This window comes from Coffea arabica, chromosome 4c, assembly GCF_036785885.1.
Source record: "Coffea arabica cultivar ET-39 chromosome 4c, Coffea Arabica ET-39 HiFi, whole genome shotgun sequence".
Lineage (NCBI taxonomy): Eukaryota > Viridiplantae > Streptophyta > Magnoliopsida > Gentianales > Rubiaceae > Coffea > Coffea arabica.
Genome location: NC_092316.1, coordinates 3874262 through 3896895, shown reverse-complemented (window position 1 = coordinate 3896895; position 22634 = coordinate 3874262). Strand labels below are relative to the sequence as shown.

General features: G+C 37.1%; 3 protein-coding genes across 4 annotated transcripts; 1 reads left to right on the top strand and 2 right to left on the bottom strand.

Annotated features, from left to right (window-relative positions):
• Positions 1-347: 347 nt before the first annotated feature.
• Positions 348-5807, bottom strand: LOC113739641 (uncharacterized). Of its 2 annotated transcripts, none has more exons than XM_027266908.2 (10): positions 5100-5807; positions 4671-4750; positions 3208-3292; positions 2675-2749; positions 2560-2596; positions 2086-2169; positions 1898-1958; positions 1701-1807; positions 1267-1332; positions 348-1030 (listed from the first exon to the last, which is right to left on the bottom strand). In XM_027266908.2, exons 2-10 carry the CDS (start codon positions 4681-4683, stop codon positions 935-937), a joined length of 624 nt encoding a protein of 207 aa, XP_027122709.2. In that variant the 5' UTR covers positions 4684-4750; positions 5100-5807; the 3' UTR covers positions 348-934. The 2 variants fall into 2 exon arrangements, with proteins under 2 accessions (XP_027122709.2, XP_027122708.2); XM_027266907.2 differs by lacking the exon at positions 4671-4750 and having other exon boundaries at positions 348-854; positions 934-1030.
• Positions 5808-5944: 137 nt separating this feature from the next.
• LOC113739640 (nuclear pore complex protein NUP96) lies at positions 5945-12957 on the bottom strand. The gene is made up of 6 exons (XM_027266906.2): positions 12734-12957; positions 8905-11512; positions 8489-8612; positions 7317-7465; positions 6984-7081; positions 5945-6479 (listed from the first exon to the last, which is right to left on the bottom strand). Exons 2-6 carry the CDS (start codon positions 11470-11472, stop codon positions 6281-6283), a joined length of 3138 nt encoding a protein of 1045 aa, XP_027122707.1. The 5' UTR covers positions 11473-11512; positions 12734-12957; the 3' UTR covers positions 5945-6280.
• A 4091-nt stretch (positions 12958-17048) lies between these two features.
• On the top strand, positions 17049-18049 carry LOC113740162 (ethylene-responsive transcription factor ERF003). The gene is made up of 2 exons (XM_027267681.2): positions 17049-17343; positions 17466-18049. Exons 1-2 carry the CDS (start codon positions 17261-17263, stop codon positions 17929-17931), a joined length of 549 nt encoding a protein of 182 aa, XP_027123482.2. The 5' UTR covers positions 17049-17260; the 3' UTR covers positions 17932-18049.
• Positions 18050-22634: the final 4585 nt, after the last annotated feature.

Sequence of the window (22634 nt, the reverse complement as noted above, 5' to 3'; positions counted from 1 at the left end):
TTGTTAACCAAACTAAGACATGCAATTCCTCATTAGCGGTTGCTGGCCCTAATCGACTCATGGTATTCCACATCCAATGTCACGGGGGCTTGGCTGATTTCTTGAGAATATTTGCGTGTAAAGTAGATATTACTTCAACTGCTTTTTGAATTATGGGGACTCCTTTTCTCGATTTACCGACCACTGTCCCCCAACTTTCTGCGTTTTAGCTGCAAAAAGTCCCAGCAGTACCTGAAACAGGTCCCACCAGCTTACCATTCAATCATATCATCTTCCTGCCACCGCTAAATCTGCTCAAGGCATCGTATAAAGCAGCTGTAAAATGCCAATAAAGAACAGGGAGCGCAAAACACAAGCAGACGACTATATTGAAACTTTTATATAGTAGTAACAAGTTTTCCATATAACACAGAAGCAACTAGATGCGAAGCTGTTCTAGCAAGAGATTCAGTTCTGCAGGAATAAGGCACCTTTCATTTTATATCTGTTCCCCACACCCAATAAAAAAAAAAAAAAAAAAAGGAAAGAAAGAACATCAATCAGTAAAAATAAAAGCAAAAGCTTCTAAACAGAACATGGTGCAGAAGGCAGCCAACTTGATGTGTATAGTCTTGCTTGAATCCTGCAAGCATATCAATTATGTCATATAATGGTAATGCATTCTCCCAAGAAGATCTGAATTCATCTCATAACAATGCTAAGCATAATATTGTGACAAGACTCTTAACAGCCCATGCGCTAAACTTGTGCTTGAGGATCAACATATCTGGTCCCGCACACACGTGAAAGTCACATAGCCAATAGATTGTGCAATGACGCCTCTTGTCACATTTGAGACCGCTGAGCATCCCCATCTATGGAATAGAGAACGTGATTACTTACTTTGAGGATGGCATTTTGGGGAGGAAGGCTAAGTTTGCATCTAAATTTAACCTTAACCCTGCTTCGCTCTCATCCAGTCAACAAAATTATCCAAGATCCAGGGCCAAGCAGAGTCCGGGTCATAGTTACTAAGGTCTGGGAAGCTTATCTGTCACAAGAACCATCAAGCTCAGAAGGTCAAGAATTCAAAATCATGCAGTGGGATGAGGTTACAAACAATGTAATTTAACATATAGGGTGTTCATGTAACTAAAACGGAGGATACCCACAAACTAGACCAGTGTCAGAATCATCAACATGAATCCCAATACGAGATGATCATCTATACCAGAAGATTTGACAAACATCTGGGGAATAAAAATGAAAGAACCAACACAAACCTACCTCAGTGCAAAAACGATAAAACCCCTTCCACTGATCCATGTTTATAACCTTGTAATCAGTCTGTGTCTGCAGAAAAATCAAAGCCACAAAAGTATTAGCAAAGATTACCTATTTCACCTCTTGCTCAAAACAATAAAATCCCACAGCGGTTCCCGTAAAATTAACTCAAATTGCAAACAATAATAATTAATTACGACAAAAAGGAACCATGTCACCTCTGTGGTACCACATCATGGCAAGTTGCAGAAGTTCACATACACCACAGACATGCTAAGATCATGTAATACTCAATTCTTAAAAAGAGGGCAGCAAAACAACTATGTGAATAAGGTTTCTTCATTAAAATTAAATGCAAAGTCCTGAGAATGATATGGCTATCTTGGAATAAGAATAACTTTCAATTTAAGTGTTATGAAAGAAGAATATTTACTCACCTTAAGATACTGAACCAAATAGTCAACTTGTGGTCCAAATCGGGATCCCAAAACAAGATCCAGTAGAACACATATACTCTCAATATCAATGCTCTTTTGTTTTTCCTCTAAAAAAATCAGAGAATAGAAGGTGAGAAGGAGAAAAGGGGAGTACCAATTTCAAAAACATGACAACACTTGCACAGACAGAATTTCACCTGTTAGACAATATTGGAACGCATATGTGTAGAAATCCTCAAATGTTGACGGCCTCCTAACCTATAAAATACATAGGAAAAAGGTTAAAGCAAAACTAACCAAATCTCCCTTGGTCACTCTCTTTCTAGGGAGCATCAAGACATGATACCATTAGCTTATCAAAGTTGTAGAGTAAAAATAATTTAACCTCTTTGTCAAGGTCAGGAAGTGCTTTTTTCAGTTTAACAATTGTATCTGCTCGCAATGCTCTGAGACCTCTTCTCCATTCATCCTAGAAAGAGAGTGGCTTCATTAACTCAAGAAATCTAGAAAATCATAGGGCTCTGTTTGGATTCAAGAGTCATAGCAATTAAAAGGATAAAAATTAATTCTCTTCATTCACATATTACGACAAATGAAGCATCATTTAGGAGCCAAAAGCCCAAAGGCATAGTCAAACAGATGCTAGTCATCTTTTCAATAGTTGGTCTGCGGTCACTATTGACAAAGATGCAACTCCTCATCCATCTTAATGTTATTAATTGTCATTATCCAAGAGGTTTGTTGCAGTTAAAAATATCAAAATCAAAGAGTCAAACATGATTCCATTCCAAAAGAAGCCAAAGCCACAACAGATAGTGCTCTATCATAATACTTCATGCTCTCGGTTTTGCTTTCTTACCAGGGTAAAGTATCCTTGTTTCTCAGCTTGCATTTTCCTGAGATTAACATTCACCAGTATTTCAGAACTACAAGAAACTATGTGAATGAAAATCACAACTGAAAAGAAAAATTACCATGCCAGCATTAATATCCGGACATCAGTATGATCCACCTCCAAATCAGAACAAAAAGATTCAATTCCTTCAGGGCTAGTCAAGGAAACAATCAGAAATGACAATTATACAATCACCCAACTCCTAAGAAGAGAGAATTTTAGAATTGTATTCAACTAGACAGCAATTCTTATAGCATAATCACTAACACATGTTATAGAACATGTGAAAAGAAGTGAAATGTTCAATGTTCAATGTGCTTCTATTGTTGCTTGAACTCATATTTGCTTCCAGCCATTCGTCAAAAAAAAAATATAGTCAACCTAGTCAATGACACGATGAACAGCATGAACATGAAAAATTCTTGATTCAAAAGCAGAAAACTGATGGTCTGAGAGAAGTGTCATCCCAATAATGGATGAAGATTATAAGATTTAATTCAATCAGTAGGGTGAAAAATATATCACAAAATGACATGGACAGAATATAAAATGTAATTCACAGACTTGCTCAAATGACACGGACAGAATAGGAAATGTAATTTGCACACTCACTCAATTAATCCAGATGAATTATTTGCATATGAAAAGAAGAGCTGATCGATTCGCTCCAGCTCCTTGCTGGCAGCTTTACCTGTAGCTGAAGAATTAAAAATACAACTGATGAAAAAGAGAGTTTAATGTGCTGAAATTTTCTGTTGTATCACAAGATCATATCACATGACAAGAATATCACCGTTATCAGCTAGTAAATGCAAATGACACGAAAAATTTATAATAATTGCATATTCTTAGAATTCAGAATGTCACTAGTTATCCAAAAGAAAATAATTTTGAAAAGATTAAACTGATCAAGTACCTTACAACAAATCAGCCAAACGAGCAAATTTGTTCATATTTTTTTTGTTTATATGAAAAATAAAGATAATGCACAACTCAATTGAGTTTAAGATGTAGAATACAACACTACTTCACCAAGAAGCTCAGGCAAATGTCCTAATATCATTATTTTCTTACAATCATTAACTGACATCAAAAGTCCTAGGCAGAAGGCTAACAAATGGTTTATATGAGGGTTTCTCAAGTCTTTGACACTAGATCTTTTCTTGAATTCTTCTTCTTTTCTTTTTTGAGGGTGGAGGGGAAATAGGGAGATATGCACCATTTAACTATATGCTGTAACCCTTATTCTTCCATTAACCATCACCAACAAAAGAAAATAAAAGGAAAAACAAGGTCACAAGTAAAGGAAAAAAACAAAGAGAAAACGAACAGCGACCATGAAGTTCTCAGCCTAAAGAAGACAAGTTTATGCTGTTAATTGACAAGTAAAGAAAAGAACAAAGATAAAAAGAATAGTGAGACCATGAAGTTGTCAGCCTAGAGAAGACAAGTTATCCTGTTAAAGTTCATCTTGTTGACTCTGTGCAGTCCAAAACATTCCCAACCTCCCAGCCACTCTTGCTAACCCGTCCTGAACTATGGCTATTCCAATGCTAATTGCTTCAAGCAGCAGAAAATGCAATGTTGTGTCCTTTTACTCTCTTAGTCCTTAGCTGGCACCTCAAAATCATACCTTGATAATTTTTTAGGCTAAAGTTCACACCCTTATTATCAAATCGACATGCTCTGAAAACCATTAACTGGGCTTGATATCCAACTCAAAAGTAGATCATCCAGGATGTAAGTTCACCAAAGAAGAGGACATGTCACAAAGACAGCATATTCCCAAGCTCAACCTTATGTTTTTGTTTTCTTTCTTAGTGAAGCTAATAGTGATCCAAATTTGAAAGCATAAGAGCATATCATAAGCCTCTACTTCGATTACTCCCACTCTCCTCAAAGCGAACGATCAAAAGCAGTCCTTTGACACAAAGTCAACACGAAATTCTAGTCAAAGAAATTTATCAAAAGAACTGAAATTCAAAATACTATAGTATGAGGTCTCTACAAAATTTTCAATCTAAGAATCCAAGAACTACTCTAGTCATCACAATTTTCCTTGCATAATTACTTACCTAAGCACAACATTCAAGCCTTATCCTTGGAATGACACGCCAATCTAGCTCCACCACAAATTCTATAACAAAAAAAAAAGCTGCAAACAATGGCTATAATCTTCAATTAAATATTATCCATACCAACTGAGCTTCCAAAAGCAGAAAGAAAAAGCAAACAACGAAAATAAAAGTACCCAAAAAAAGCAAAGAGAAATATTTTAAGTCAGCATAGATATTAGTAATGCGCGACAGAGAGAAAACTTCCCATACGGGAGTTTCAGTCCAATTAAGCAGAATTAAGCATCAAGTCATCATGAACACTACTGATATGTCAATCAGAAAAAAAAAAAAATTTTTTGAAGGGGAAGAAGATCAAATTCCAATTTATAAAAGAAAGAATTCAACTCCAGATATATATTAAAAGGAAAAAAACGAAAGGATCATCACCAGAGCGAAAGAGATCGACCGCCGAGGAAGAATTGGTGGAGGTAGCAGAATTGGAGGGACCTTTTCTTGATGAATTGCGAGGCATCCTCTTCTGCTCCTCCTCGTCGAGAACTCTATCGAGATGAGAGAGAGAATTTGCGATTACGCGGAATTTAACCCTTCGAGCGAACGATGCTGAGGCAGTCGTCGCTCGAAAAGCTGTTCCCCCGACTCGAGAGAGAGGGACTCCTGAGCTGGATTAGTAATCCGCAATTTGTAGCTGTACTGCTACTCTACTAATTTTAAAGAGCAAAGAGCGGCGTACTGTAGCAGCGGGTGCGCGTATCGGTCGTTGTCTGATTAAGGATTGGTGACGTCTTCTGTTCTGATGACTACTTGAGCATTCCCCAATTTTCAACCCTCTATTTTCCTAGATTCCCACTTTACACCTTAAAAAAAACAAAAAATAAAAGAGTTTTAGAATGTCCAAATTCAAACGTTTTACTTCTTGATTTTCACTAATTAAAATTGTCCACTTTAGGTGGTGAATTTCGAGATTTTCCTGCACTATTCTTTTTCTTGAAGTCTTGAAACTTTCTTATTTTTTAACTCAAATTTGAAAAACTTAGACAAGTTTTGGAAGAGAAGAATCGGTATCAATCAATTGGTATAAAAGTAAATTCTCACTTCTTCATTGGTCTAGTTTTTTTCTATTTTATTTTGTAAAATTTTATATGCCCCCAAAAAAAAAAAAAACAAAAAATCCCCTTTCCCAAAGAAAAATTTGAGCAAAATAGATTTCAAAAAATAGGTAAATTGTGTATTTTTCAGGGTAAGTGGCAAAGCAATAAAATATACTACGTTAATTTGGCATGTATGAACTTTGAGAACTTGACTTCCCATGGAATGCTCAGATGGCACGAAAGTAGCCATTTGTCCACCTCCGGTCATCATCAGGTCCTGAAATACGTCCGTGTGCTCTATCAACCAGCCAGACTGACACTTCAATTCTACTAACATGCCGTATATGTCACCCGACCTCTTCAAAAATCTAATTACACGCCAAAATTCCTCCAAAGGAAAGAACAAAAATTGTCTGGCTTTCAAGAAAATTGTACAAAGATACTACTGAATTTTAGCATACAAATACCGAAACTTTAAAACCACAAAAGGTTGGCCAAACAAAGTGGAAGCGAAGCGAACTACTGGGGGGCAGCCTCTGAGATGTAACTGGTAAATAATGAGACGGCATCTTGCAAATGGCATGAGCGAAGGTCTTCTGGGAGGGGTGCTCTGAATATGGTCGTGAAGCAGCTTAACTGAACTTCAATGCCTGAACCCTCACCGCTTTCAGACACAAGCACATTGCAGATCTCCTCAGCCATCTTTGAGTAAACCACCCTGAGACGCCAGTACGTCGTGAAGATGCTTAAATAATTAAATGAAGGAACAATCCAATAAACAAGAAACCCGCAAGAACCGTAAAAATACAGGAAATCAAAAGCAAGATGATGCCCTATACAGCACATCAACTAGAAAAGCGGTTATAGATAGCACAGGAGGAGATTGGAATAATTTTAAACAAAAACTTTAGTTCAACTTCACTGAGCTCCACAGAAAAAGGACAAAATAGTTATCCAAATACAAAATTTTTTTTACTTGTACAAGGTAAATGAACAAGTTCAATGCTAAGCGTCCAACTTGCTTCCATGTTTCCATTAACTCAACATCCCCCCAAGAGAAAAGGATAAAGATGAAGTAGAAAATAAGCAAAATCCATCCTATAACTGATCATTTCAGTTCAAATTATACACATTTATAATGTATAGTTACCTTATTTGCGTATCCAAATAGAAATTCCAAAGGATTAAAGAAAAAAAAGGAAGAAGAAAATACTATCAATACCTTGAGTCAGTAGGCAATCTGCTACCCCAAACTGCCAAAGACTTGTTCACTCGACCAACGAAGTCTGCACAGGCATCATTTTTGTTCTCTAGGTTATCCTGCAACCATCACCGTGCTCATTAGTCCTCACACAAAGCACAAACATATGCTGAGGGAACACAAGGCAGAGAATGGTATATCAGGGAACATGTCAAGGAGAATTGTGTGGTGAAATTTTCATGACATGTGAGATCTGAGTTTTAACATTGAAATCATTCATTCAGCTGACACATGTAATCTTGAGATATGGAACGCCCTAACAAACATTTGCAGCTTTTCCAAGGATAATTGTACCAGTTCATTAATTGTGGTGCTTTCTTCCTGCAAAGAGCTCCTTAACAAATAAAATGAAATATACATTCCAGCTCCTAAGTCCCAATCTTCAATTTCTGACTTGTGGTCTTCCATGGAAGTAGCGAGCCGCCATATCTCTGAGTGCTTGGCTGCAAAAAGTAGGGATATTTTAATAGATTAAACAATACCATCAAACAGCAGCAAAGAAGATCTCTTGATGTAAACCATTGGCCCAGAATGTAAATGATTGCCCAATATTTTAATGGAAAAGAATGTTCTACTACCACCTAAATAGTGCAAATATAAAATCGAAGACAATATATATTACCAAAAAAACAAAAAGAAGAAGAGATCATACCAAGCTAGGAAATTAAAAAGCAAATCTAAGCAGACTCATTCTGACACAGAATGTTGCCTAAAAGTACCGGTTGTAGGAGCATAACTCAACATTTAATGGATTAGAAAGGTCTCTCTAAAAAAATTAGTGTGTTATCGCTTTCAAGACTATAAAGTGTTTAATTTTAAAAAAAGAAAAAGAAAAAGAAAAGGACTAGCACTATTTGCTACCACTTATTGTTAAAAAATTAAGCCTTATGAACAGTAAACTAGGAATATATAGTGAAAAAAAAAATGCCAAGCTCCCACAAAAATAACATTTATAGTTTTCTTCATCAAACTTTTATTTGGTCAAATTTGAAAGACACGACCTATAACTCAGACTGAGCTTCCCCTTGAAAAACTAGGTTGAAAAATTGTTTCAACCCTCTCTATGCTACCATACCAGGAGTTCAAGTGTGCCAAACTTGCATAAGCTCAAATCAATTAACCAAGCCTCCCTTCTCAAAAGAGATCTAATCGAAGTTCTAAACTAATGACAACTAGAGAGAAAGCAGAGACATGTGACTCTACCTACGCTGCTATAATCAATGTACACAAATATAGAATGGTTAAATCAATTCAAAAGCATGCTGTGAAGAAACTCCAAATTTCTCCTTGCAGGCACTATATCTGAACCACTTGTAAATTTTTTGGTAATAAGGTGGCAAGCATCTAATTCTTGAGGGAAACTACTGTCACATGCTCCAAAAGAACAAAAATTGTATCAGCCAGTATGAGCAACATAGTGAAGTAATAGATAGAAGAAAAAGAAAATGTAGCTTCGAGTCTTTCACCTGACAAAAACAGAGAATGAGCAACTGAAGTCATGAAGATTGAGTGTGCCTTTTGCCAGTTCCCACATTCAAGGAAGTGTTCTAGGGCGTTGAAAAAGTCTCCATAGTAATTGAAGTACGTTGCCTGCATGCATTTTAAATTGAAAAAAAAAAGATCAGCAGAATGGAACCCCTATATAGTGCTCTTAATTTTTCCCCTTTAAGCAAATGAACTATGACAACCAGAAGTGGAGCAGAACGAGTCAATTTGACTCCTTAATGTTACATTTCTACTGCACCTGTAAAGGAAGCCCAAAATAAAAATTCCTCAAACCTGTCAGAGCTGGGAAAAATCTCTGCAGCTTCCCAACCATAACACAAGTAATCTACGCCAAGCTAAAGGAATGTACAGACTTGAAAGAAACAGAGCGACTTACTAGAGCTTCATGCATCCATGCTGAAGGAACTCCTAAATCCTGAATAAATTGTCGCTGTGAGTCATCACTACTCCAGTCTTCACAGTATTGGAAGAGGATTTCCCTGATAAGCATAGCCTGTAAGTAAGGATAATCCTTGTGATGGGGTATGTGGAGCACCACATAGATCGCCCAGTGACACTGGCCCAAACAGAGCAACTGAGAAACAAGTCCCATATCAAGAATGTGAAGATCATCAGAACTGAAAGTGCCCACAGCTTCTAAAACTGCACGCTGATGCCAAATCATATGGCAGTCAAGTGGGTCATTTGTTGAAGCAAAGGTACTGAACATGGTCTTTAGATAGCCGAACTTATTTTCTTGAGAAGAATGAAGAAGCATAAGATAATAAGCAAGATCAAAATGTTCTCCTGCACGCCATTTTACTGCCTGTTCTACTGGTCCCTCATCAATATACACCGGAACTGGACATGGAGCCTTTCCATTGTCAAGGAGCTGTTGATATGTGTGGAAAACAATGGGTAAAGAAGTGTCAGGTCGAAGCTGATACCACATTAACACTCCCAGAAACCTCTTCCAGTCAATTTTAACATCATGCAAGGCCCCTTGGATATTGCCAGCAAGCAATTCAAGAAGACGCATCCTATTTTCCTCAAAAAAATTGAAGTCCATCCCATTGTTTCTCCAAATATCAAGCTGCCAGACAATATTAGAACGGTTGGCAGTGGTCCCACCAGCCTGGCTCAAAAGACAAGCTAGTCTGACATCTCCTCTAGATGCAGCCAACTCCACAGCAGCATCCAACTGGCGGCCAGTTAGGAGTAAGAATATGTGCTCCAGATCACTAGATTCATTTAAGGAGCTCACATCTTCCTGTACCCGGTGGCAAACACTCTCTTGAAGCCAGTAACTAAACTCAGCTCTCCGGATTAATGGAAGTGCATCCAAGTCAACTTCAGGAGAACTTTCCCCAGCATCAGCCATCATGTCTCCCTCATGGTCCACTTCCACAGATTTCAATTGTCTGTTCATTTGCCTTGAGGAAAAAAGAACTTTTATCAATTCCCAGACCATTACTTGGTGCATCAGTAAAACCCGAGAAGCAGAAGACAACCCTGTAACTTCAAGTTGCCTCTCAATAATCCCTATATAGCTACGGCAAATCTCTGAGAGTGTGAATCGATTGCAGACAACTTTTTGAAGCTTTAGTTTAAAGGATCCAACTTCAACATCCCTCGTCTCATGACTCATTTCCTTGTGAAGACTAAGTGGAGACTCAAAACAAAAATCAACAAGCTCCTCTCTAATTTTGTTATTTTCATCTCGTGCTACTTTGTCCACTGCAGCCTTCTCTAAATTAATTACTGAAGATAAAACACTTTGAGAGCCACTACTGCCAACTGGCATACCAGAATGAACAAGAACGCCATTAGGACCCCAGCCTACTCGAAACGATCTGCCCATGAATAATGCAGCATCAACAATATTCCCAGAATGGTTACCAGTTATTGGTGTTTGTTGCTTCAGATCAAGCCTGAAACCTTCAGCTTTTGTTGTCCTTAGGAGGACACCTTTATTCTGTTTGGCCATTAAAATTGATCCAGGAGAGCTTGAGCCAAAACTTCCAGAGTTATACTCAATCAAAGCTAGTGGGGTCTTGCGAACTAAAGGAGGACTGTCTTTGTTCACTATCTGCTGAGAAGACTGTCTTAAAGGAGATTTCACAGATTCTTTATTCAGTCGTTCCCTCTGGTATGAAATCATGCCATTGGATTCCTCATCCTCTTCCTCTGAAGGGAACATCAACATTTTCATTTCTTTCATCTTCGCGGGATCAAGCCCTAAATGAGCAGGAAGAGAATGTGAAAGTGAAGGTGCATCAACAAAAGCAGTTTCTTCATCAATGTCTGAAATGTCTCCACTGTTCATTTCCAAAGGAGCTTGAACTTCAGTAGTCACATCATCCATGGTTATGTCTTCTTCATCATCTTCATTCAAACCAAATCTGCTAAAATGTTGAACAAGGAATTTCCATTCACCATTTGATGGATTGAAAGACAAAAATTTTGCACCTTGTCGTTCTGTGCTGAGCCTCAGCTTCTCCACAACTCTTGTTGACTGGTTTTTGCAGCTATCTCTTGAAGTTCTTGTTTGCAGTACTAAAGTTACTTCAGCTGCTTTATTTAGGCCCTGACCAATGGCAGGCTTGGTAGTTTCATCTTCATAGACAACCACCTCATGTCTCCAGAACTTGATGATCTGATCCAAATCCAACCATCTAACATCAGTCTCCCCAATAAACTTTACACATCCATAACCATACCTTCCTACAGTAAAATCCCTAACTCTGCTGCAATAACCAGGATATAAGGCCTCCTGAGTAACAAGCTTACTCAAGCTAGGTTCAGTGAAATAATCGGCTGATTGCAGGGTTGGGAACAAAGATTCAATCCTACTCAGATCCTGACATGACAAAGAAGCAGCTTTTCCATGTGGAGATAATTTTCTTCTTTTACATTGATATGGAGTTAGTAAAAGAAGATCCAAACTCCCCAAATCAGCCTCCATCCTTGTGCTGAATCTATGGAACTTTGCTTTTCACAAGCCTCTGAAAACAACACATGTAAAATGAATATCACAGAAAATTACATATACATATTCGAAAAGGACCATCACATTGTGCATAACAAAATTTTAATTAAAAGAATAGGCTTCATTCTTTTCCACACTTTACATTATTCAAAAATCCAGCAGACAATGGGGCCACCCCCGGCAATTGATCATATTAAGACACGAACAAGCAATTCAGCAACAGGACATGAATATAGCTTAGCCTCAATATTGGGCATCAAACTATAACTCAATCGTTTCAAACAAATTCCTACAATTGGCAAAGTAAAAGAGCAAGCCCAACATTAACAATACATGGTTAAATGTGGAACCTATTCTCTAAGGAACCTACTTGTTAAAACTTAATAAATTTTATAGACACTCTGCTACCACATCATACACAACCATTACCACTGAATGCATTTCATAGACATTGAGTTTGCAATCTTTGCCACCAACATGGAGTCATTTTTATCTACTGGGTTTGATCATTTGACTGAATGCATCACTAAGAATAACTAACAAATTTTTTATTTATACTTGCACGAAGTGTACCAGTTAAAACTAGAGTTAGTTGCCCTCGAAAGCAGCAGGATCACAAGTCCCACAAAAAGTGAACTTTACTAATACAAAATGAATTCTCTGGAGTAATTCAATTGTGAATCTAACAGGAATTTACTATGCAATCATGGAGTTCACCCTTAGTCCTTCAAAACTACTTTTTGTGCCTAATCGCTAGAAACATTGCGTCGAGGGCAAGCTCGCAAACCATAAAAGTGCCTTTGCAATTTTTTTTTTTGGACGTGCAGTTGACTTATATACCAGAAAATCATCCAAAATATTTTCGAAAAATCACATCATTGAGCCCAAACCAATTGACACCGCCAAAAATTTTCGCACAGAAAAAAAAGGGCTATTGAAATGCTTCAATGTCTTGTCCGCATCGGACTAGTTGTCACCGGAACTAGCTGGCCGTTCGAGAACGATCAACTCCACAATCGGTGGGTCACGATTCGTGGTGCGTCAAAAAAGTCGGAATTGTCCGATTCGAACCGTTTCAACTCGGGACGAAATTTTAAACAAATTCAGCTTTACTAAAATTAGTGATAAAAGGCAATGAAAATACTCCAACAGCATCCCGAACAAACTGATAAGTAAAATCCATTGAACGAGCTCAATGTAGAAAAAATACACCAACAACATGAACGAAGCTCCATACCTCAGGCCAAACTCGTCTGCTGAAAACCCTTAAAAGATTAGCAAGTGGGTAGAAAACAGGAAAAGGGGAATGAGAATGGCGAGCGAAGCTTCCATGAGCAAGGAGAAGGTGACAGGCGGCGGAGGGCGACTGCAGCAGCTTGAGGCAAGCAGAAGGTTATCGCGGGGGAAGGACAGGACAGGACAGGGCAGCGGGTACTGTGCTGGTGAGGAGAGGGGAGATGGTGGCCGTGGGGTTCGAAAGGAGCGGGTATTGGCATTGGGCTTGTGGGCTTAACTTGTTCAGTGGAGGTTGCTCAAATGCTTTTTGGGTCTGTTGAACCAATTGGGTGGGCTGGGTAACTGAATTTTTTCTTTTTTTTGGGTAATTGTTTAACTTTTTAAAGGATCCAAACTACTATATTTCCGAGCTTTTTTTTTTTATTTTGTTTTAAAAGTTTATTAAAATCGATTCTACATATGAAACTAATGCATCACTTATCATAAACGTGCCTTCATCTAGTTTCGATGTTAACATCAGGGTTTTTTAAGTTTGTAAGAAGATATTTAAGTTTTTTTTTCTCTCAATACGAACACCAGTATCAACGGTATTTTGAATTTTAGTTTGGCACAATTACACATATAAATTAGGTTTTTCAAGCTCTACTCAAAATTAAGTTAGCTCGATTTATAATTAATTCAACAACCATACAAAAACTATTGCAATCGTGTCGAGACAGCTACAAGTTGAAACTCAACTTCAACATTAATTGTAACGTCAAGTTCATTTTCAGTTTCATTTACAGTCCACAGCCGACCACAGAAGTGTTGTTTTTTTTTTTTTTTTGATGCGATTGGAGTATTTTGAGTCAAATTATGGGATGTTGATTTGGACAAAAATAAGTTGCTAGATGTGAATCCTCGAACTCGGATTGGACTACGGAGGAAAAAGAAAAGTTTGAGGTAACATATCATTAAAACTGCATATTCGATCAAATTAAATTTACCTTTCACTTCCAATCCTCCAATCATAGCATGGCCCAGTTGCTGAGTGGCACACAATGGATGGTGTTAATGTTTTCTTGTCTTTTGACAATCATTAGAATTGCATTAGAGAAGTGAATCACTTTGTGATATGTTTTATAATGTTGGACGAACACAAATGCCCCCTAGAATTAATCTAAAGGTGACCTCTCTCTCTCTAGCCATTGAGTGTATGTCAAGAAAGGAACAAATAAAAAAAATTTTATTTTTTTTGGGTTGGATCTTTCTTATCTCTCTGATTCTCAATGCACGCGCAATCTTACTTTTTTCAATTAGTTAGCAGATTGTGATTGTTTTATGCATATATATATAGGGCTTCATAGTCTTCCATTCATTCAGAGATCTTTAACATTTCAAAAGATGTTTTCATACGAGCAGAAGTTTCGTTTTCTTGAATTCAGGATAACGCAGGCAACAGTCTTTGGCAGCTCCTGCAAATACAGGACGCGGGACTGGAGCGGTTGTCAGAATAACCGCTCCGGAAGGTGTAACACCATTTGTACATGGTGTAACATCATCTGTACAAGGTGTAACAATTAAACAACAGCGAGTAAAATAGAACAACATTTTTGTAGGCCCACACGACGTGAAAATTGAGTTACAAAACGTGATCTGAGTCGCACAAATTTTTGAAGCTTCATCCTGACCGTGAACTGCCTGGAACGGTTGTCTCTGACAACCGTCCAGGCCCCTCGTCCCTGCAAATAATGCCTGATCAGAAATGTCAGAGCTCAAGGAGACGGCTTTGATTTAGCATCCTTGAAAATTGCGATCCTTTTGGAGTTCAAAGCTCATTTTTTGAAGACACATATGGAAGATTAATTATATATCATGCATGAGCGATGATCAAAAAACTTAATTGCCTTGTATGTTTCTGGAAACTTAAAATTTGACTGGTGATACAACCAATTCAAGCTAGTCTGAAAGGTACGTATAAAGTTGGAACTAGTCCATGCAAAAGAGAAGAGTTGGAATGTGATGGCTGAAAACAAAATTGCAGGAAAAATCAATAGCCTGCAGGTTCTTTTGTCGACCATTCTCTGTCAAGCATAGACTACCATGCACGAAAAGGAAAGTGATAAGATTTGATTAGATGACAATTTGGCATACCTGATACACCGAGCGCGGATGGACAAAACTAGTAGAAATTTTCTTCTAGTGCGATGAAAGTCATCATGAAAATTTGTGCATGAGCGATATCATTGTGCTTGTGTATAAAATCAGGTATCATCATCATCAACCCTCTTTTTTTTTTTTTTTTTAAAAAAACGTTATTATTATTGTGCTCGTAAATTGTAATTTTAACTGCACCCCAAGCTGTGTTAATTCTCTAATGCGTGCGAATGAAATTAGAGAGCACACTTGCATGCATGATTGGATTTGTTGTAAGAAATGCACATTATTCCTCGACGTACATACCACCACTCAAATCATGCATATATAGTTTGTTTAATTAGCTGTTTATTTAAGAAACCACGAGATACTTGATCATGCTTGAAACACTACTGCTCTCTCTCTCTCTCTTTTTTCCAATATCATGATGTTCGTTAACTTATAGTGTTTCCCCTAGTTTGGAGTTGTTCTTGAAGATGCATTATTGCAACGAAGATTAATAACAATTACTCGAAAGAGTTATTAAATCTTGTCCATGGTCTTCACTAGTTGTTGGCCTCTTGGATGGTTGTTTTCCGTAGAAAAATTTTTATATTTTTTGTTAACATATTTTTCAATTATTTTTCTAGTTCAGATATATCAAATTGTTATAATATATATATTAAAAAAAAACTCGAGACGCTTAACATGGATCAATTTTTTTTTTTTTTTGAAACAAACTACTTAAACGTTACATTTTGAAACATGGATCATTAATCAAGCATTAAGTTTCGAGGAGTCATTATTATTATCAATTGGCGGCCTGCAATTTGAAGGGGCATCAAGTGGTCACCATTAAGGTAGAAATGACCCGATCTTATTGGCTTAATGGTCATCGAGGAAACAATTGTACTACAACTTACCAAAAAAGAAAGCAACGTCAACATCCTTGTTGCATTCTTGGATTGCGTAATCTAGCACAAGGGAAGATGGTCAAAAATAGCAGCTACAAACACTACACCACGCCCGTAAAATGCATGTAAAATTGACATAAACAGAACAGATACACTACTATCTACAATTTCTTTTGTCTTTGCCTTAGAATGAGGCATATGGGCAGGTTTCCTATGTTTAGTAAATGTGATGTGAGCCACGTAACTTTGTCCATAATGCAGTGCAATAAATTACAAGCATAGTGCCTCTAGCTCTTATTTGCATAAAAAAAAAATCCCTCCAGCCATTCCCTAGTGTTTTATAGAGAACGGACACTTAAATTTGAAGAAAGGTACATTTCACCTACATTTTGGTGCATCTATCACCCTTATGGCTCACAGACGTCGTTCTGTTACAAATATCTAGCAATAATAGATAGACGAAAATAACTTTTTTTTTATGCGTTTCAATTATGAATATCGAGGCCTCCTTTCTATTGCTATTTTTTTTAATAAAATATTTTCTTGAAATATCACTCAATCATCTCTGTAACTCACATACACTACATCGCTGCTACTGGATATTTCTCAACGAAAACTCTCCAAAACTACAACCCCGTTTGGCAAGTAAGTTTTTTTTTTTATGTTTGTCTAAAATTGTACTTTAGAAGTTTTTAAAAAAATTTTTGAAGTGTGTTTTTTTTTTAAATATTTTGAAGCTTATAGTTTAAAATTTTTAATAAATTTTTTAAGATTATTATAGTTAAAATTTTTAAAAAACTTGTAATAGACAAACTTGACAAAAAATTTGTCCGCAAACAAGGCTGGTCCAAACGGGTTTTGCATATTCATCACAAATATAAGCGAATACAAGTTTAGAATAATGGTGTAGTAGAATGTCAACACGTTCCTTTGACAGGCAAGAATCAATTTTGCCTGTCGTTTCTCAGGGAGTTAACTATCAAATAGCTTGTTAAAGCGGATTATGTACTGGCACACAATTGTCCTACCCCAAAAAGAGAGAGAGAGAGAGAGAGAGAGTGCACTACTCAGCCATTCATGCAATTGTCAAACAAGAATATCTACAATCCTGAGTATGCAGCTACCTGATACATCTCTCACTGACAAAATCAAGTGCTAAATTCAATTCCAACAGAAATAAATATTTCTAGGCAACCTTTTCTACAAATACTTCTTTTGTGTCTCAAGTCTCACTTTATGAAAAACTCTCGGTTTTATAAATTTTATAATAACCATCGGAAAGAAGTCATAGAAAGCCTCGCGGGCCCAGTCCCATATTGATTGCCAGCTGAAGGGTGAAGGCCGAAATGAGCGCTTACAAAAACCCGTAGTCCCCTGCTCTTCAACCCCCTCCCCTGCATCTCCGTCTAGTGATACTATATTCTCTTCCTCAACACATTTCACCCGCAATTTTTCAACTTCTTATCAAAAACCCTTTTGTATTTGCTCGTGTTACAGCCATGGGTAGACCAGAACAACGATATCGTGGAGTCAGGCAGCGGCACTGGGGCTCTTGGGTGTCCGAAATTCGCCATCCTTTATTGTACGTATAACGTATTCTCTCTTCATTTTAGTTACTACTTACCATATTGAGTTCTTGATCAATTGTAAGCATACTTTGTATACTGACAAGTGTGCTGTTGCATTTTGTTTTAATGTTTATAGGAAGACTCGAATATGGTTAGGCACATTTGAGACAGCAGAGGATGCGGCCAGAGCTTATGATGAAGCAGCCAGGCTCATGTGTGGGCCTAGAGCGCGTACAAATTTTGCTTACAATGACAGTGATCCTGATTCCTCCTCAACCAAGTTTCTGTCTGCTACCCTAATAGCTAAACTTCAAAGATGCCACATGACTTCTCTCAAGATGGTCAACAAGAGGCCTGTGCTTGCTCAGGAAAATCAAGAGCAGCAATGTGGTTCTCGTGGGAATAGGGTTCTTGATGGCATTGGCGAGAGAGATGGCGAAATGCAATTTGTTGTGCCGCTGAATCAGGATCGCTGTGAAAGCCAGGGGGAGGGTCTCAGTGGGCAAGAATTCAAGTCACTTGAAGATGACCATATAGAGCAGATGATCCAGGAGTTGCTCGATTATAGCCCAGTTGAGCTTTCTTGTGTTATGCAGAATTAGACTATGTATGTAGCATTATTAAATTCTATTAGAGCATCCTTGTTGAACTTAGATGCCTTGATAAAGGCATTCGGGAACTCTTGATGTTGACTATAGCAAAAGGTAGCATTCCTCTTCAGTTTTTCGTTTTCTCCCGCACTAATGGAAGAACGCGCATTGTCTAAACTAAGAAGCTAAAACTATAACGTTGTACTATATCAGTAATAATCCAAGACAGCATTCAACTTTTGTCGATGTGGTTGTTTGTTGTGTTAGTAATTGGTTTTTGGGGCAGGGGAATCACAATTATCAATCAGGTTCAGGAACAAAGCTTTCGATGGTCAAAATTCGGTAAAAGTGGTTGTAGCCCTGTTGTGTAAACAGTGACCGCTGTGGTGATATCCAGTCAAACGTTGCCTGTACCTATCGAATCTAGTGTGTGTCCCGGCTTGCTAAGGATGGAGGAACATGATCATAATTCATATGCCCACCAACTGATTATAATTCATCATTCGTGATTACCCATTCCTCGTACCCGTTTGGATTGCTATTATTTTTTTGGAGTTTTGGTAGAAAAATGTACGATAACGATTTAACGTAGTGAGTTAAAAAGATGATTGAAAAATATATTCATTGAAAACGTATAATTTTTAAACAAAATTGAACGTAAAATTTAAACAAAATAGGTTTTGAGCTTTGATACTTTCTCCAGAAGAACTTCTGCGGTCAAAGCTTTTGAAAAATCACCCCTTGCTGGTTAATATAATTTTTTTTTTCACCCAAGTTTTAGTTTTTCAACCAGTAAACAGAGTTGTTCCTACACGTTAATGCACTAGTCATTCTGCCCAGTTGGATGCCTCCTGCCAGGCCCTTGATTATAGGAGGGCAAAATGATGAGGCTAGTGCCGGTAAATACAATTGTCCAAGTTTTAGTCTTTTCAAAATTTTCAGATGTTCAATCAATTAACAGTTGTTTCTACACGTATTCTACTAATAATTCACGAATGATGCTGCACTGGACACGAGTTGGAGGCTCTATCAACTGCTTAACTCTAGGAGTGTGGAAAGCAGAAAGCGGACACTGCAAACGCCCTACCAATTTGGCAGCTTCCTTTCTAGAAAAAGCTCGATGTGTAATCAGAAATATCCCTTTTAATCTTAGGTGGGATCAAGTTTTCTCATGACGTAAAAATGTAACATGATAAAATTGATTAATCAAGAAAATTACTGGACAAAGTTTAGCTCTATGTTCTGATCAGATGTCAATTCGGGAGTACAAGCAGGTAAACCAGAAATCCTCCCGGAGCCGGGAGAATGATATAGAAAGAAGAGAGAACAAGGGTGGGAACCAAATGTTAGTCTCGTCTTGGGATGCTTTTTCCCAAGAACCTTTACTAAACAATAATGCGTGACTCGTGAAAATTGGAAGTTACCCTGTCCGATGTGAACAGAGCTTGACGCTTTGGGGCTGATGATGATGCATTTGCATATCTGGGGAACATTCTCATTGGCCTCTCACCAGCTTTTACATCTCTGATGATGCTAGTATTCAGCACGTATGGTTTGTGCTGCTCAGCTCTGGCAACCCGGCCTTCTGGACCCTATATGGAAAGCCGACTTTTGGTCCCCCAGGTCCACCCTATCTTCATCCGGCTCACTTAATTTTTCTCTCTTGGATATCATCAAGAACCCACCCAGATAATTCTTCTTCTTCTGAGATTACTCATTAGAATAGACCAGATTTGGAAACATCACAAATTTATCTTCCATAATCTAAGCGTACGTAATCCCTGTTCTATATGAGGACAGTGGACAATGAAAAATTCCTGTTCACTTTAGGGCGAGATGATGATTACCGGAGAGTCCAGTCTTAGATAATCTGTAAATCGGTAATTAAGAGTAACAGGAAGTCCAACTTCTTAAACTTACATCAACAAGCAACAAACATCCAAAAGTGATTAAGAGCCTTTTTTGTGAATGTGATGCTTTTGGTAAAATAATTAATAATACTTTTGAATGATAAAAGTTTGTTTTAAAGATATTTGGCGAGAATCATTTCATAAATTTAGAAGTAAAACTTATGATATCAAAAGTACTTTTTAGTAGAAGCGCAAAACTACTGATATTTTTAGAGCAAAGTAAAACTTATGCAGTCAAAAGTGCTTTTTTAGCAGAAGTGAAAAATTGATATTTTTAGAGTAATTATTATATTTTAAATACATTAAAAAAAAATTTATAATCACGCGCTATTCAATGCATTTAGCACATATCTAACGACATCATACTTAAACAAGTAATTTTATCAAAAACTCTATCACGTAAATTGTTCCTTGTCATGTCACCATAACCACAAATGATGGCACTAAATTGTGTGGACTATCAGGCCAATTCCTTGCAGCCCTCGTTTTATTTCGGGAGTATATGTACGATAGAAGTGAGAATTCATGCCCGCACACACGTGCACGGACACAACGTCTGTATATGGGCATTGGACGGGCAATGTCTCCCGTCAACTAATAGACTCTGAACCTTTGCCATATCCATGGACATGTGCAACCATGTTACGTTAATGAAGAGCCAAAAATTCATGTTAGGGGGCACATGATCTGCTCCTCCAACCATCTGTTAGGTATCAAATGCCATGTTATCCTATCAGGTCCTCCCTTTTAGTAATCAGCTTCAGTTTTGTGGGCTTCTCTTCTCTCTCAGTCCTGTTATCACTTTCTATTTGGTTATTATTATTGTCGGCAAGAAAACAACTTATCATCGACTTTTTCACTCAATGTTTCTTGTTTTTGTTGAAGTCCAGCATCAGCTCTCGCATTTTAGAAGTTTGCAGCTAGATATTAAAGACGGAGCATTAACGGATTCACCTCTCTCCTGGTTTTTATTCTAAGGTTGAACTAGCTCCAATCGCATTTTGTTTTTTGCTGCTACATTTCGTATTACGGAGAAACATCTCGAGAGAGTCCACCAAAGAGGCCAATATGTAAGTTAGGAACCCAACTCTGACCCAAAAGTTTAAATCATTAGGTCTTGGATTCTTACTTGCATATTAACCGTTTTTCGAGTCCACTTAATACTCAATGCAAGTTCATCTTTATCACCAAGGTTACTTCTTCTCCCAAATATGGACATATTCTTCTTCAACATTCAAACTATATTTTGAACCCCCTGCCAACCTTTAGCTCATTAGTCTAACATCAACCGGACCCCCTGTCAAACATATGGCACACCTGGTCCAACACCAACCAAACTTCTTTGCATTTTGGTTTACTATCAAGAAGAGAATTTTCACCGATCCAACTCCGAGAAAAATTCATTTGCCCATGAGTAATCCAATCTCACAATCTGAAGTTTTGATACCAATTTGTTAGGTGAGTTTTGATACCAATTTATTAGGGAGAAACACCTCGAGAGAGTCTACCAAAGAGTCCAATGTGTAAGTTAGGAACCCAAATCTAACCCAAAAGTTTAAATCATTAGGTCTTGAACCTTTACTTACATATTAATCACTCTTTCTCCGTTTCTCAAACCAATGTGGGACATGACCCTTTACTCCTGAACTTAACATTTCGGAGTCCAGTTTTCAGCACAGTTTGTTTCCTTTTTTTACGACATGATTGGGAAAAACAGGTTGGAATAGTAGTATTCGCGATTAGCAGTCTAAACATGGTTTATTCTGTTCTATTAAGTAATTTTCCAATATACATAGATTAATTTCTTGAGTCCAATTTTATAAGGTTGAAATATCATGAATGCGACAAGAAGGATAACAAAGATGATTACAGAGGAACACATAATCAATTTATTTATCATATCTTGATGCAAGGAAATAAGGTTGAAAGCAGGGATAAATCCTCATTTTCCGAATAATATAAGATAAAGAGAAAACAATTTTTTTTAGGGTAGAGACATGCAAGAGGACATAATCCAACTCCCTAGATTGGCGCCATTGCAAATGGTCAAAAAATATATATATATCCTTTCTTGGTATAGAAATTGTGGACATGCATGACAGAATGGTCAGAGAGAGTTTCTATGTATATTGACTTTGTTCTCAACTACTTATGATTGTGTAAAAGTTGATTTTAAAAAATCAGAATAAAAGAGCACCAAAATAGATGCTTCTGATTTTGAACCCTTTTAGGTTTAAAAAATTCAAAATTAGAATATAAAAGTAGTTAAGAACACAATAAAATTATTTTTTCAAAATTAAAATCTAAAATCATTTGAGAACAATGTCATTCTATATAAAGTAGGGGTGCAAACGAGTTGACTCGAGTCGAGTCGAGTTTCAACTTAATCGAATTGAACCTCAACATAATTTTACGAAACTCGAACTCGAAGTCGACGAACTCAAAATGTCAAATTCGACTCAAATTCGAGTCGAGCTCGAGTTTTAAAAAATAAAAAAAATAATTATTTTATTTTTTATTATTTTTTAAAAATGAATAGAATAATAAATTTTTCTTAACAAATCATAAAATATTAGAAATATAAATATATATAATTTTATTATTAAAATAAATAAATATACATATATATATATATATATATATAATCAATCGAGGTCGAACCGACTCGCGAGCTAACGAGTTTTGTATTTTTGAACTCGAATTCGACTTGGTTAGTTCAAATTCGATTCGATCTCGATCAATATATAATCAATTGAATTCGAGCTGATTCACGAGTTAACGAGTTTAGTATTTTTGATCTCGAGT

What these genes read in the sequence shown, in the direction of transcription:
- LOC113739640 (XM_027266906.2), bottom strand. Translation starts at nt 11,472, where the DNA reads ATGGAGGCTGATTTGGGGAGTTTGGATCTTCTTTTACTAACTCCATAT. An exon ending in GCACCACAATTAATGAACTG is followed by an intron (nt 7,082 to 7,316) that starts GTACAATTATCC and finishes TGATGGTTGCAG; the next exon opens with GATAACCTAGAGAACAAAAA. An exon ending in AGATTGCCTACTGACTCAAG is followed by an intron (nt 6,480 to 6,983) that starts GTATTGATAGTA and finishes CTGGCGTCTCAG; the next exon opens with GGTGGTTTACTCAAAGATGG.
- LOC113740162 (XM_027267681.2), top strand. Translation starts at nt 17,261, where the DNA reads ATGGGTAGACCAGAACAACGATATCGTGGAGTCAGGCAGCGGCACTGG. An exon ending in GAAATTCGCCATCCTTTATT is followed by an intron (nt 17,344 to 17,465) that starts GTACGTATAACG and finishes TAATGTTTATAG; the next exon opens with GAAGACTCGAATATGGTTAG.
- LOC113739641 (XM_027266907.2), bottom strand. Translation starts at nt 5,184, where the DNA reads ATGCCTCGCAATTCATCAAGAAAAGGTCCCTCCAATTCTGCTACCTCC. An exon ending in CGGATATTAATGCTGGCATG is followed by an intron (nt 2,597 to 2,674) that starts GTAATTTTTCTT and finishes TGTTAATCTCAG; the next exon opens with GAAAATGCAAGCTGAGAAAC. An exon ending in TTCCTGACCTTGACAAAGAG is followed by an intron (nt 1,959 to 2,085) that starts GTTAAATTATTT and finishes TGTATTTTATAG; the next exon opens with GTTAGGAGGCCGTCAACATT.